At 40.1% G+C, this 16,525-nt stretch overlaps 1 protein-coding gene and 1 pseudogene across 1 annotated transcript in view; one reads left to right on the top strand and one right to left on the bottom strand.

Moving 5' to 3' along the window:
• Positions 1-16,525, bottom strand: part of MUC16 (mucin 16, cell surface associated) — a gene marked incomplete at its 3' end in the record, with an annotated part of 37,149 nt that overhangs the window by 15,495 nt on the left and 5,129 nt on the right. The window contains exons 4-13 of the mRNA XM_039857365.1: positions 14,070-14,242; positions 12,197-12,232; positions 11,898-11,960; positions 11,060-11,184; positions 10,905-10,972; positions 8,962-9,134; positions 6,166-6,201; positions 5,855-5,920; positions 1,752-1,876; positions 1,590-1,657 (exon numbers count right to left, since the gene is read on the bottom strand). Coding sequence (XP_039713299.1) covers positions 1,590-1,657; positions 1,752-1,876; positions 5,855-5,920; positions 6,166-6,201; positions 8,962-9,134; positions 10,905-10,972; positions 11,060-11,184; positions 11,898-11,960; positions 12,197-12,232; positions 14,070-14,242 — 933 coding nt within the window. The remainder of the gene's footprint in view (positions 1-1,589; positions 1,658-1,751; positions 1,877-5,854; positions 5,921-6,165; positions 6,202-8,961; positions 9,135-10,904; positions 10,973-11,059; positions 11,185-11,897; positions 11,961-12,196; positions 12,233-14,069; positions 14,243-16,525) is intronic.
• On the top strand, positions 6,850-6,968 carry LOC120599442 (uncharacterized; annotated as a pseudogene).

Raw genomic sequence — 16,525 nt, forward strand, 5'->3', positions numbered from 1 at the left:
GTGGAAAGGGTAAGACAATAGCATCATAATGGAAAGAAAATTATGAGAGTATCTTTGGAGATGTGGGCATTCCATCCTTAGACAAAAGGTCAGTAATTGGGAAATATCACACAAGAGGTAAGGTAACCCAAGTGCACATATGGGGGTTCCCACATGCTGGAGTTATTCTCAGTACCTGGGTCTAGGAAAGATAGTGAACAATTTACTGCATGTTCTGCAGGTGTTAAGTTCTTTCATTTTAATCCTTACTGTGCTCACACAAGTAGGCACAAAATATTCCCTTTAATCAGAAGTGGAGTCCATTTCCCCATCTCTTGAATATGGGCATGGCCACATGACTGGCTAATGGACATTAGCAAGTGAGATGCAAGCAGAGGCTTAGAAAACATGTGTGCATTCGAGTATGTCATTTCTTGCTACTCTTAGAACTCTGAGCATGTGAATTAGTCCAAGCTAGCCTGCTGGAGAATGAAAGGATGTGAAGGAGAACTTAGATGTTCCAGCCAGCAGCTGACTGCAGACATGAATGAGCCTAATTTGAAATCAGCTGAACCAACCCAGGCAGGAGAATCTCCCAGCAGAATTCAGCCTAAATCATCATCCAGCAGAATTATGGGCTAAATTTGTTAGAAAAGCAAATTTAGACACTCTAATTGATAGATAAGACAGCTGAAGCACAGAGATGTTAAGTGACTTATCAGAGTCACACAGGCTTGAAATAAGGAAACTAGGATTTGAACATAGGCATGTCAGACTTCAAATAAATCTGTATAACAACTGTGCTTTATTGCTCAATAATTTTTCTGGGGATGGGCAGACAGCTCAAGTCCACCTCTGATTGGTCAGGATTTGGTTATTGCTGGGAGATAGTAGGAAAAGTGAGAGCTTGCTAGGTATTGTAATAGCAATTATTAGCCAAAATATGACAAAAGCAAAAGAGAGAATTAGGTATCCTCTAGAGCAAAGTTTCTCAACCTTGGAACAATGGACATTGTGGGTCAAATAATTCTTGGCCCTGGGAAACTGTCTCGTGCCTTGTAGGACATTTGACAGCATCTCTGACCTCATTGACTATAGGCCAGTAGCAACCTCCACCCTTGAGTCGTGGCAGCACCGGGATGGGGAGCATGGCATAGGGAATGCAGTCAACATTAATGTAATGGCTAAGCGGAGAGCCAGAGGAGAGAAAGAGCAATTGGGGGGTCATTTTATGAACTATATAAATGTCTAGCCAATGTACTATATACCTGAAACTAATAATAAAATTTTTTAAAATGTCTCCAGACATTGTGAAATATCCCCTGGGAGTGGAATCACTCCTAATTGAAAACTACTGCTTTATCGTAATAAAGCCGACATGATTGACAAATTGGCTTCTTGATGAGTTCTAAAGAAAGATCTTTCGGAAAAGTTTGACCTTATCTCCTGGGAAGGAAAGACTAAGAGAATTCTCTATTTTTGATCAGGGAAACAATGAGAGACAGAATGGAAGCTAGTTGTCAGTTGTGTTTGGGATAGTGGGCTCAGCATGTTAGGGTCCAGCTCATTGTCAGCCCCCATCCCCACATTACCTACTCTGATGTTCTCACCTGAGCAAGGTCAATCTGCAGCCAAAATAGAGGGGCCCAATACTGCTGTTCTGGAACAAAGGTGTGAGCTGGGAATGAAAGAGAGGAAGGTAAGCAGATGGGCCAAGGAACTAGGCAGAACAAAAGTAGGCATTGGAGGGTGAACATTGGAGGGGTTCTCACCAATCGATTCAAGATTTTCTCTGTGGTATTGAATATCTCAGAACCCAGATTCCCCATGCCCTCTGTGTAGCGCAGGCTGGTGATGGTAAAGTTGAGGGTAAAGGGCACCAGAGAAGGGCTCATTCCTGTAATGGGAAAGGAAAAGAGGGGGTCAATTATGATCTACAGCTGGGATGACTGTAGGTGGCAGGTCCACTTAAGGTTGTCACTTTAGCCTTATTGTCTGACAAAGCAGGCCGAATATGCCCCCACTTGTGTCGCTTTTGCATCCAGCCAGACTTAGAAAGGCAGGGGACCTCCATACTAGCTGGATGATTTTAGCTTGAAAAAAAACCCTCAATTCTTTTCAGGCTAATATATCTAAAGATAAGCAATTTGTAGACATTTTGGTGGAAGAGAAGCAAAGTCACTCTGCTGCCCGCCAGGGCAGAGATTTCCCATAATCTTCTGACTTTACCACGAGAGATTGGGTAACTGCTGAGTGGTCAAGGCTGTCCTCCTATGAAAATGACCCCTGCCTCAGCTTTATTAACCATTTTGCAGAGTGGACTTTAGATGGAGGGACCACATCTCCTGGTTTTCCCTGGACAGTCATATGGCCGTCATATAAATAACAATTTAATGGCCCCTTTCTTTCTCAAAAGTGCTCCACTACAGGAAAGAAAAAAAAAACTGTATGGTAACCTAGGGCCTAGAGTATGAAGAATCAAAAGGCCAGAGGCTTGAGCTGGGCAATTTACCCTTTACAAATCTCATCTGTGGAGCGGCAGCAGTGTGCTCACTTTTGTACTGAGTACTTTACCTGCAACATCTCATCTCACCCTCACCACAATCCTGAGAGATAACTATTACCAGTTCTATTTTACATATGAGGAAACTGAGGCTTAGAAAAAGTAAATTTTACCCAAATCCCACAGAGAAATAGCACAGCTATGATGCCTTTCGGCTCAAAAATAGATATATTTTTATTTGTATGTCCATGTTCACAGCAGCATTGTTTACAATAGCCAAAAGGTGGAAGCAAACCAAGTGTCCATTGACAGATGAGTGGAAAAACAAAGAACATATTCATACAATGGAACATTATTTATCCCTAAAAAGGAAGGAAATTCTGACACATGCTAAAACATGGATGAAATTTGAGACACACAAAAAAACAAATACTGTATGATTCCACATACAGTATTATATGAGGTCCCTAGAAGCATCGAATTTATAGAGACAGGAAGTAGACTGGTGGTTGTCAGGGGCTGGAGGGAGGAGAAATGGAGATTATTTTTTAATGGGCATAGAGTTTTAGTTTAACAAGATTAAAAGATTCTGGGGATTGGTTGCACAATATGGATATACTTAATACTATTGAACTGTACACTTAAAAATGGTAAACTTTATGTTATATATATTTTACCACTATTTTTAAATTTTTTTTAATTTATATTTTAAACTAATGATATACATAAAAAATAGAGTTTTACTCTTTTTTTCATTCTTTTTAAAATAAATTTATTGAAGGCAAGTCCTAGTTATAGAGTTGTGTGTGAGGGAATGAGGATATATAGATAGATAAATTTATAATAGAAATCTCATACTTCTGAAAAAATAAAACTAAAAAATGGGCTCCTGTGGGTCATAAAGGAGAGAGCTTACTATCTGCTAAAACAAACAAAAGTAAAAAGAGCATTCCCAAGAGGATAACAGGACCCAGGATATATAATAATATAACTCACAATGTCAGGATACTATCCAAAATTATTCAACTTACAAAGAACTGGGGTGGAGGAGACATAAACCCAACTGTCAAGGGAAATACAATTAACAGATGCAAACTCCAAGACAAACCAGATGTTAGAATTAGCAGGCACAGATTTTAAAGCAGCTATTATAACTATGTTCCATGAGGTAAAAGAAAATACACTTGAAATCAATGTGAAGATAGATGTTCACAACAGAAACAGTAAAATCATTTTTAAAAAATCAAAGGAAAGTTGTAAAACTGAAACATACACTATATCAGATAAAAATTCACTTGATAGGCAGAACAGAGACAACAGAGAAAATGTTTGGTGATTTTAAAGATACATTAATAGGAATTATTAAATCTGAAGAATAAAGAGAAAAAAAGATTGATTTAAAAAATAAACAGATGGAGAGGATGCGGAGAAAAAAGAACCCTCATACACTGCTGGTGGGACTGCAAATTGGTACAGCCACTGTGGAAAACAGTATGGAGTTTCCTCAAAAAACTAAGAGTTGATCTACCATATGATCCAGCAATCCCTCTACTGATTATTTACCCCAACGACTTGAAAACCCATATCCGAAAAGATATTTGCACACTGATGTTCATAGCAGCATTATTCACAGTGGCCAGAACATGGAAGCAACCGAAGTGCCCTATGATAGATGATTGGCTAAAGAAGCTGTGGTACATACATACAATGGAATATTACTCAGCCATAAGAAGAGATGAAATACTGCCATTTGTGACAACATGGATGGACCTCGAGATAATCATGCTAAGCAGAATAAGCCAGACAGAAAAAGTTGAAAATCACATGATATCACTTATATGGGAGATATAAACCTAAAAACAACAAATGAGGAGGACAATCAAACAGAGGCTCATGGACATGGACCATAGACTAGTGGGAGCTACCAGAGGGTAGGGTGGGTGAGGAGGGGAAGGTGGGGTAAAGGGAATCAAATATAGGGAAGGGGAGGGTGAAATGGGTAAAGGGGATCAAATATATGGTAGCCAAAGGAAACTGGACTTTGGGTGGTAAATACACAATAGAATATGCAGATGTCAAACTATAATGTACACTTGAAAATTATATAATTGTATTAACCAATGTTACCCCAATAAACTTAATTTTAAAAAATGAACAGAGCTCAGGGACTCATAGGACACTATCATTTCATTGGAAGACAAGAATGAGAGAGACTAATGCAGAAAAGAAGTTGAAGAAATAGTGGCTGAAACTTCCTTAAATTTCTTAAAAACCTACATCTTTCAGATTCAGAAGCTTAGAAAATCCCTAACAGAAAACTCAAAGAAAACTGTGCTTTGACACATCATAATCAAACTTCTGAAAAACAAAGTTTAAGAACAAATCTTGAATGCATCCAGAGAAAAAATGATATCAATCATTGAATGGCTTGGTCTATAGCACATATCACATACTTAAAAGCCTACAAGGGCTAGGCATGTTGCATAAATGGTTGAGCTGATCAAAAGGGTAGAGCAATGAGGATATGGAGAATGCGTATGCTGTTTAAAGCATGCCATGATGTATAAAATATAGAAGGCCCGAAGGCAGAATTCACATTATAGGACACCAGTTTGTATTCCATAACTTCAGACACACAGTAGGATTAAGGGTCAGGGATGCCCAGTCTAGGTTCTGACATAAGCATGAAAAATACCCATCCATACACTCAATTTTTAAAATAAATCTTAGGGGCTGAGGTAAGACAGTTTTCATGGCATAAATCAAGGCCCTGTACCAGGTTCCTGGAAACTCAGATACCCTCAGACCCACCTATGGGCAAGACAAGAAGACAGGGCAAGAATCAAATTCATGACTAAGATCCTGAATGATTTTCTCAATGTTCAAAGAGAATCCACAAACGTGGATGTATAGATAGATCGCTACATTCATCCATTCATTCAATCTATAAATATAAATTGCTGACTAGATGCTCAGCTTCAAGCTGACAAATACATAAAAGACTAAATAACCAGATGGTAGAAAATTCTATAAAAGAAATAAATGGTCATGGTATTATGATAGAGAAATGAGGTATGTATTCAGAAGTGCCACTTTATATAAGGTGGTCTGGGAAAGCCTTTCAGAGAAGGTGATGATTGAGCTGAGATTCAAAAGGCAATAAGGTGCCAGGAGTAGCTAGTCTTCAGGAAAGGCTATTATAAAAGCCAGAAAGAGGTCAGGACACTGCAAGAACAGCCAAATGTCTGATGTGGCCAAAGTTTACCAAGTGATAGACAGAGTGAGGGGACAGGCTGAGGCTGGGTGATTAATAAGGACCAGACCATAAAGAGGTAAAGTATTGTAGGTCCCAGAGAGCAGGTTACTTCCTACCTGTAGAGCTGATGTTGGGGGACAGAGACATAGAAGATTCTGGAGAGAATGTAGAAGTCACTGGAGCTGAGAAAAAAATAAAAACATTGGAAAAATAATTGAGTCCCATCTTGAAGGAACATGGTGCAGAAACCATCCATTGGAATTTGGGCTTCTGTCTTGACTCAGAGTAAGACCTTGGGAGGATTGGAAGTTGCAGTGAGGCTGAAGCTGGACATTTTGGAGGGGACATTAACAGCTTCTCTCCTGAAGAATGCACTCTGGGGAATAAGGGTCCACTGGGCATTGAAGTTTCAGTTGTGAATACTCACCGCTGGTGGTGGGGGTCCAGTACTGATGGTTATAACCTGCAAGTAGGGAGAAAATAGTAAAGAAGTACTGTTAGGATGGGTAAGATTTAAGGATCGGAAGATCTAGAAAGGAAATTCATTAACAAACTTTCTGAGATTCATAAGCGAACAATAATGGCTACATTTTATTCAGCGCCCTTTATGCCTTATCTGAAAATAATGAACATCATCACCATTATTATAGCCGAAATAAAAATACAATAATAGCTGCCCTTATTTATTGGGAATGTACCGTGTACCAGAAATAATGTTGAACACATTACGAGTAAATGTAAGAAAATTATGAACGAGTATGTGTTCCAAGTTTTACCCATGTTCTCTCAATCCATAGAGATAATTTTATCTTTGTTCTCTCAGCTTTCCTCTCTTCGCAAAATTTTATGATAGTATGATTTTATTTTTCTAGCTTAGTTTCCATTTCCTGTGATGTATAATATACAAAATCGTGGCAGGTTAAGAGTGGTATGTGGAGGTAAAAGTGTAATGAGATGGAGAAAAAGTAATGTACATGTGTAAGTTGGAATATTAGGAAGAAACTTAGAGATGGGGTGTGGGATGAGAGAGAGAGAGAGAGGAGAGAGAAGAGAGGGGGAGTAATGCGTGTGTGTGTGTGTGTGCCTTGTGTGTGTGTGTGTGTGTGTGTGTGTCTGCGGCCATGCCACCCTGAACAAGCCCCATACCATCTGATCTTGGAAGCTAAGCAGGGTCAGGCCTGGTTAGTGCTTGGATGGGAGACCACCTAAGAAGATCAGGTGTGGTAGGCGTAAAAAATAAAATATAAGGGATTGTAAGCTGACAAGGTCCTTGCAATCTGTGAGGTCAACCAAGGGTTGCCTCGCCTAAAAAACAATAAATAAAAAGTAAATAAATAATAAAAATAAATAAATAAGAGAGACTTGGAGGTCAGGTGGATGGTATAAAACTTGGAGCCTAAAAGAAATTGGGGAAAAGAGAATTTTTCATGAGTGTTTCTCTGGATCATGGATTGCATCTCCTTCAATGCCCTGTGAGAAATGCAAGTAAAGACTGGACCCAGAAGAGCCCTGAGATTTACTTGGGTCAGTGCTGAATGGTCTAATTTGATTTTCAGGACAATCTTTCCTGATACGTATGTTTATTCCATTCTATAAAGGACACAGAGAGGTTGCATGTCTTGTCTATCATTACACAAAACAGATATCTGTCACTCACCAATTCACATACTATTAATCACTGCTGTAAGTTAGCCCCAATCCTGGAGTTAAATCCCCTATGGACACAGAGTATGATGTGCTATTGTTAATGCAAATACATATTTCGAACCATATATAAAGGGGATATTCAAGCTAACATAGAGGGTAAATAATCAAGCACTAGTTTAGATTGTCAGGCTAGAGGTCATTAATGCCTCTTCCTGTCCTAAGATTTGAGGCTTTCTCTGGGTGGTGTGCAGTGTTGCCTTGCAGTTAGGAACTTGGAGTTTAGATTCGATCTTGGGTTTGAGTCATGATTGCGATAATGCATTATGGCTGGATTATCTCAGGCAAATGACTTCCTGTCTGAATGTGTGTGACGGCTCTCTAAAAATGAGTGTTATAACTCACAAGATTTGGAGTAAGATTAATAGGAGATAATATAAATAAAGACGTCATCACAATTCCTGGCACATAATAACCTTTTTTAAAAATTTTATTTTATTATTAGTTTCAAGTACACAGTACATTGGTTAGACATTTATGTAGTTTATAAAACAATCCCCCTAATTGTTCTTTTTTTCCTCTGGCTCTCCACCTAGCCATTACATTAATGTTAACTGTATTCCCTATGCCGTACTCCCCATCCCCATGACCATCTATCAACTACTAATTCAGATAAAGAAAGATAAATACCATATGATTTCACTTATATGTGGAATCCAAGAAACAAAGAGAACAAACTAATCAAAAACAGACTCACAAACATAGAGGACAATCTGGTAATGGCCAGAGGTGAGGGGGGTTGGGGGACTGAAAGAATGGGGTAAAGGGTTAAAGAAGTACATAACCTTTTGATAAGAATTAGCCACTACATTGTTATTATTCTCAGTGTGAGCACTGCTGTTAGAGACATTGCTGCCAGAGGCATTGCTGCCGACAGTGTTGTGTAAACAGTTATTATTCATGGTGTATTTGCTAAATGTGGTGTTGTTTCATGAACAATTTCATGAGCGTCATTCTGGCTAGCCCATGGAAACAGAAAAATGCCTTAAGTTGTCATGATGGAGAGAATGAAGTAGAGTGAAGGCTGAACTGGGCACCTGCTGCCCACTGGTGAAGATTTAACCGTAGGGCTCTGCTTCACTCACTTCTTTCTCTAGAGTCTGCATTCTCCAGTTGGGCTCCAATAGGAGTAGGAAACATTTCATTAAGGGGGTGAAAAAGAAAGAAAATTGGCCTCCTATGATGTGTTAAGCATTAAAAAATGAGCCTCCAAGGAAATGCTAGGTTTGTACCAGAACTACGAATCTATGTACAGAAACTTCTCAACCTCAACATCATTGACATTTTGGTCTAGATCATTCTTCATGGTGAGGAGCTGCCTTGTGCATTGTGGGACCTTTAGCAGCATTCCTGGCCTCTATCCATTAGATGTCATTGTCACCCCATCCAGTCATGACATGAAAATGTCTCTGGACATTGCCAAATGTCCCCTTGGGAGCAGAATCACCCCCAATTGAGAACTACTGGTACAGAGATATAGGGGGCTGTAGGGGATGCCAGCTGCAGCACAGGCACTTACCATTGACATAGAGACTACCTCTCTCCAAGGTGTAGGTGCCCAGCAGGGTGACACCATGAGTCAGATGACTCAGCTCCTGGTACAACTTTTCTCTGTCCATCCTAGAGCCCATGGTGTCAGGATGGTAGGTGCAGATGATGTCCACTCCAGTGGTTGCCCCATCCTTCTCAGTCCTAGAGTGGTAGGGCCAGGGAAATAGAGACGCTCAGAGATACCAGGGAGTTATATACTTTCTTCAGTGCTTCCTTCGAATTGACCCATTCTCCCACATTTTATAACATGCCTCTTCATTGGGTCTTAACTGGTCTCTCAAGCACATTCTTTTCTAGATCCTCTTCTAGGCCTTCTTACTCCATGAAGTGGCTGATCTCCAGGGCTTTATCCTCAGTCAACTTCTATTCTTTTGCCTCTCATTCTTCTGGGATCAGTTAGGTCATACTCGTTTCCGCTACCAGTTTTATTATCATGAGGTCTAATCTCCATCTATCTGACCAAGATCTCTCCTGAGCTCAGTGACATGTAACCAACAGCCTCAGGGATGTCCTACAGACATCTTAATTTCCAAATATCCCAAATTAAGCCTATCATCTTCCTTCCTGAAAACACAGAAACTGTTCCTCCTCCAATGTTTTCATATCTGTGCCAGAGCTAGAAATGTAAGAGAGTTTCTGAACCTTCTCTCACTCTTTCTCCCCCCATCCAAGTAATACCCAGGTCCAGTCCAACATCTCACAGGCCTCCCTACCTCCTGTCCCATCATTACTCCAGATTTTCCATCCCTGTATATATGAGTGTCTTACTTAAAATAAATGACATCGTGTCAGGGCTCTGCTTACAAGTCTATGGTTTCCCATGGCTTGGAATAAGTATAACTAATATTTATGAAACACCTATTGTTCTACATTTGCTGTTTATTTTTATCTTTTCAGCTACTTTGTGAAATTGATGATAATATAATTCCCACTCTACAGTTGAGCAAACAAAGTCATATAGATGTTAAAGAACTTCTGAAACATCACATGGCTAATGGCAAAAACAGATTGTGACTTCATGCCTTTGGACATGAAAACCATTAATGCTCAGCCTTTTGCTGTGCAAAATACTCTGAAAACTTCTTAGTATGCCTTGGACTACTTAGCCAGTCCCCCAGTTAATGAACTTTCCTATCTCCCTTTCTTCCTTTCTCCCTCTCTCTCCCTCATCCCTCCTTTTCTTTCTTTTTTCTTTTCTTTCTTTTTTCTCTTCTTTCTTTTTCTTTCTTTTATTCAATTGCTATTTTCTCCCACACTCTACTCTCCAATTTCATAGAACCTCTCTTATGCACCAGGATATTTCTCATATCTGCTTCATTACTTAAGCTGTGTCATCCATTGAAATAGCTTTGCCAATGTTTCCTCTAGCTAATGCACACTTGACTGTCAAAACTTAGCTCAGGCATTACCTTTCCAGACAGGTTCCACTCAACTCCCCCAGGCTGAGTTAAAAGTTTATTTTCTGGGACCCTATGGCCCCCATGTAGTGCTTTATCATTGTACTAACCCCATTTATATGATAATTTTAAGTCTGTGTGGCTGCTGTCCCCTCTATACTGTGGGCACTCTGAGGAAAGGACTTATGACTGACTTTCTCAGTGCCCTTAGCACCTGTCACAGGGTGTGACTGTAGGTATCTCATTTCATGTTTGCTTAATGAGTTAATGCTGCAATTTCTGACAAATGAGCCTCCGTGGATCTGCTTATCCAGATCTTTGAAGATGACAGCCACCTCTTTCACGGAGCCCTCTTTGATCCACTCAGCCAAAGAGGATGACTGCCAAGTCTGAAGCCCTGGAGGGTCCCAATTATTTATGATTCTTGCTTTCTAGTTGTCATGTTCAGGTCCTCACCTCCGGGTGAGCTTGCCTGTGACAATGCCTTTCATATTGTTAGAAAGGAAAATTTTACCTAAGCAGGGTCAGTCTGCAGCCAGAGTACAGTGGGCCAATGCTGGTGTTCTTGAACAAGAGACCAAGCTGAGGAGGAAGGAGAGACAGTTAAGCTGGGTGGACTGGATGGAACAAGGACAAGACAGGCCAGGGTAGGCATTGATGGGCTCTTACCAAGTGATTCAGGGCCTTCTCAGTGGAGTTGAACTTTGCAGAGCCTGGATGCCTCATGTCTGGTGTATAGAGCATGTTTGTGATGGTGAAATTGAGGGTAAAGGGCACTGGGCCTGGACCCACATCTGCAGTTGGAGGGAGGGAAAGAGAGGAGATCCATCATAATCTTAGGCCTGAGATATATGTTGGGGGAAGGGACTAATGTTATCTCTCTGTTCAGAGTGTCCAGTTGTTGAGGCCTGAGATATCCCATCTGGGACACCGTGCCTCTTCAGCCAGACAAAGGAGGAGAAGGAACCTCCATGCTAGATGTGTGACATCAGCTCAAAAGGGAGACTAACCTTTTCATCCCAGACTGTCTAAAGGCTGAGAAGTTGTGGACATTATTACGGTGGAAAGAAGAGAGACTGAAATGTTTTTGCACTCAGACTTGCGCCATAAATACTTGATCAATCAAGAAATTCAGATCATATAATTGCCACAAAGGAAATGCCCATGGAAATAGAAAAAAGACTAGCTATATATAGGAGATGAAAAAATGCGACTTCATAAGTGGAGGTCTGAGCAAGAGCATGTTTAGCTGAGATATGGAGGACAAGGAGGAACCAGACACAGCTGAGTTCCAAGAACAGTAAGAACATGCAAAAGCCCTGAGGATGAGAGAATGTTTAGACCCTGGAAGAAAAGAAGTGAGGCCGGTGTGGCCAGAGATTAGAGAGCAAAGGAGAGAGTGGAAAAGGCTGTGGCTAGGTAGGCACCATGGCCCAGGCCATGCAGAAATTCATCAGTCACTGAACAGGAGTCGAAGTGTAATGGGACTCAGACATTAGATTTCTACCTGTAGAGCTGTGGGTGGGGGCCAGAGATGCTGGGGATCCTGGAGAGAATGTGGTTACCAGAGCTGAAAGAAAATACAATATAAATAAAAATTACTGAGCCCAATCATGAAGCAATGAGAGGATAGAACTGTTCGTGAGAACTTGCATCTCTAGCTTGGCTTAATCTGGGGCTTCTGGTGGACTGTAACTCTTCTGGAGCTGACAACCTGGGAGATGGGGGATACTTTTCTTCTGCTGGAATAGGCTTAGGGAAGAAGGGTCCCAGGGACATAAGGGCATCCAGGCACTCATTACTCACTGCTAGTGGTGGGAATCCAGTACTGATGGTTGTAACCTGCAGAGAGAGGCAGAGAGGAAGAGTGGGATGGTGGGAGAAGGCTAAGAACAGGATGAGGGGCAGAACTAAAGACTAGTGCACTAACCTCCCTGAGTGCTTTCTCTGAAACTCATCAATAAATAACAGTTGCTCTTTGTGAGTTAACTGCCTGATATTCTGATGTTCATAATTTCATCCTCATGGCCCAAGTTTAGGCCTGCTTGGGCCATTCTCATTAACCAGAAAGACAATAATGATAAAAGTGCTCTCAATCTTGTGGGAGCAATAATAGGTGCAATAATTTTATATGTGTGTTTCTAGCTTTATTTGTGTTTTCTTTATCTACTAACTATAATTTTGTCCTTACTCTCTGAGTTTCTCCCACTACCCAACTCTCCAAACACAGGTTGATGTGCGACAGTGTAGTCCTTAGACTCCTGTAATGTCGAATTGAAATAATGAAGAAAAGAGATGGAGAGGGCGAGAGAGGTGAGATTGTGAGTAGAAGAGAGACTTGAGTGTCAACCAGAGAGTATAAAGTTGAAAAATAGAGAAAATAGAAAAGAGAATTTGAATAAGTTGGTTCTGGATCATGGATTGGATCCTCTTTGATGTTCTGTAAGTAATGCAAGTAAAACTTGAACTTATTTTATATTTGATGCTCAAGTGGGTTTTTTAAATGAAATTCCTCTCTGAGACTGGGTCAAGTGGAGCCCTGTGATTAACTTGAGTTATTCAGGCTTTATCTCATTTGACCCTCACAATACTCTTAGTTGACTTTTCTTTTTGAAATTTCATTCTGAAAATGGACACTGAAGCCTAGAGAGTTTTCATGGCTTGTCCAGGGCCACATAGTAAGCAAAAAAGCAGGGTCAGGGCTTAATTAAAGCAAGATCTATAACTCACCAAAACTCACACTGATAACTACTGCTTTTAAATAATCTCCAGGTTCTAAGGACTATTGAAATCTAATACAGGTTTTAATCCAGGTAAAAAGAAAATGTTCATAGTGATATAACTGTGACACAATTAATCAAGCTTTAGTTTAAATTGTTATTTATTAGAGACCCCTTTATATTCCTTCCCATGCTGAGATTTGAAGCTTGTTCTTGGATAAGTCTGCAGTATAGCCTGGTAGTTAGGGAGCCTATATTTTAGAGTCAATTTAGGGTTTGATCCCTGATATTATCATTTATGTTAATTATCTGACATTGGGAAAATGGATTTCTCTCCTTGAGCCTTGTTTTCTCTTCTGTAAGATATACATAATACTTTAGAGAGTGTTGGGTAGGATTAGTAATACATAATATATATAATGCTCTGGCTCTTGGGAATTCCTCAATAAATATTAGCCTTTAGTGTAGGTGTTACTGTGGTTGCTGTTGCTAAGAGCATTGTTGCAAAGGAATTTATGGCTAAAACATTACTAACAGTTTTGTTGTTTGTTTCTCAGGTGGGGTATAGTTCCAGCTGGCCTTTGGAGGATGAGAAAAGAGCCACAGGCTGCCATAAGGAAGCGAAAAAAGTATATTTGTCACTGCATTGGGAACCTGTTGCCTCTTGGGGAAGAGCCGACCCCAATGGCTGCCATAGGCTTGCTCTACCCTCCTCCTTCCCTGATGTCTGTGTGCTCCATTTGGGTTTCTGTGAAGAGTCATTGGAAAGAAGAAGACTGAAAGAAACCTTTATTTTCAGAGCTTGAAAGGTGCTTTTTAGATGATATGAAGGGAGAGAACTGAGACTCCATAGAAATTCTAGGTTGGCCCATTACTATGAACATGAATACGGAGAAATCACACTGCAAGGGAACCCTAGCTGGGGAGCAGGAGATTCCAACTGTCACAAAGATACTCACCATTGATGGAGAGACTGTTCCTGTCCAGAATGTAGGGGCCTAGCTGAGTGACACCATGAGTCTGCTGGCTTAGCTCCCAGAACAGCCGTTCTGTGTCCAGCTTGAAGCCTGTGGGATCTGGGTGATGGGTGCAGATTATATTCACTGTGGTACTTGTTTCCTCCTTTTCAGCCCTGGAGAAGGGGGACATGGGAATCAGGACATATAAAAGGTGAATACTCTTGACCACTCCTTCCTTCAGTTGCACCCCTTAGTTTTCATATCAGCACTCTTCCCTAGATTTCATCTGCTTTCTCAAACACATCTTTTTTGTCTCATGTTGGGATCCAGATCCTCCACATCCTTAAATGCAGTGTTCTACAGGTTACTATAGCCATTCCTTAGGTAATGTTCTTCTTGACCCCATTATCTTTTTATTAATTGGTTGAAGCCCCCCAGGATACTCCCTGTTCATTCATGACAGCAGGTACAGATGGTGTCACTCCAGTAATAGTTTAGGCCTGCTTGGGCCATAGGTTGGGGGTGTGGGGCTCTCAGGGAAAAAATACTGAGGATCCTAGGGCCAGGTAGCACACGGAAGGAAAAAGCAAGAGGATTGGAGCCCCTGGGAAATGTGAGTGACTCACCCAAGCGGCTGGTTGTGACACTGAGCAACAATCATCACAGTGCCTGAAAGAGGGGATTTTATTCCAAGATGGTAAATCCCAAGGCTGAGGTCAACACTTTGGGAACACGTTTTGGTCAGACAACCAAGTTTGAGGAAAACCAGAGAAAATAAGTTAAAAAGTAATCAGGGAAAATTGGTTTAAAAGTATTTTTGTTCTGAATTTAAGCTGAGCCTACACTCAAAGCAGAAGCTTTACAGGTAGAAAGATCTCCTTCCTCCCTTGCCTGTGAATTATGCTTGCTCTGATCCATACTATTCAAAGCATTCCCATTTTATACCCACATAGTGTCAGGTAGTGGTTCTCAAAGTCTGGCCCATGGACCCCTGGTGTTCCTAAAACTATTACAGGGAGTCCACCAAGTAAAGAATATTTTCTGGTACAGCCACTATGGAAAACAGTCTGGAGATTTCTCAAAAAATTTTTTAAAAAAATTATTTTTATACCTTTTATTTATATACCTTTTGGCCCAGCAATTGCACTTCTGGATATTTATCCAAAGAAAACCAAAATTTATAAAGATCTATGCACCCCTATGTTCATGGCAGCACAATTTACAATAGCCAAGATATGGAAGTAACCTAAATGCCCATCAACAGATGATTAGATAAAGAATTTATGGTTAATATATACAATGGAATATTACTCGGCCATTTAAAAAAGTGAAATCCTACCATTTGCAGTACATGGTTGGACCTAGAGGTTATTACATTGAATGAAATAAGTCAGAGAGAGAAAGATAAATACCATATGATTTCACTTATATGAGGAATCTAAGAAATAAAAAGAACAAAGTATCAAAAACACACTCACAAACATAGAGGACAATCTGGTGACAGCCAGAAAGGAGGGGATTTGGGGAATTGGGAGAATGGGGTGAAGGGTTAAAGAAGTACAAATTGTAATTGATAGAGGTCACGGGGATGGGAAGCGCGGCATAGGGAATGCAGTTAGCATTATTGTAATGGCTCGGTGGAGAGCCAGAGGAGAGAAAGAGCAGTTAGGGGGATCATTTTATAAACTACATAAATGTCTAACCAATGTACTATATACTTGAAACTAATAATAAAATTAAAAAATACATATAATTTTAAAAAGAATATTTTTATATCATCCTAAGACATTATTCTCATGTTCATTATGTGAGAATTATACAGTGACATTCTTTCCGGAGGAAATAGTGTAAAAAAAATTGAATGCAGAAGCAAATACCTTGGTATTATCTACTAAGCCAGATATAGAAAGGACTTGCAAAAATGTAAACAATGACCCTCTTCTCATTGTGCTTTTTTTGGAGGGAGAAGAGAAATATGGCTATTGTTTATAAAAATATGTCATTTATGTTAACATGTAATAGATTTATTATTTTAATGAATGAATGAATATAAAATTTGTTTTAATTCCTAGTATAGTAAATATGGGCAGATTTTACCCCAAGTCCAAAGGCTTTTTGAAGTTCTGAGTACTTTTTAAGAATGAAAATGTTGACCCCAGCAAGTTTGAATACTGCTGACATCGTGGTTAAAAGGAGGGACTCTAGAACTAGAACACCAGTTCAAACCCTACTTCCTCTCCAGCAAGCAAATTTCCTGCTCTGAGCTTCTGTGTTCTCATATGCAAGGTGGGATAATAATTATGTTGTTGCAAGGATGAAGTTAATGAAAATATGTAAATCACTTAGATTATTGGATGGCATGTACTATGAGCAATATTATCATTATATTATTGATATCCCCATATTATGAAAAGATGGGGGTGGGTGTGGTGAGCTAAGCTCATTGGAAGACACAT

The sequence above is a fragment of the Pteropus medius genome, unplaced genomic scaffold (assembly GCF_902729225.1).
Source record: "Pteropus medius unplaced genomic scaffold, Ma_sr-lr_union100, whole genome shotgun sequence".
Classification (NCBI taxonomy): domain Eukaryota; kingdom Metazoa; phylum Chordata; class Mammalia; order Chiroptera; family Pteropodidae; genus Pteropus; species Pteropus medius.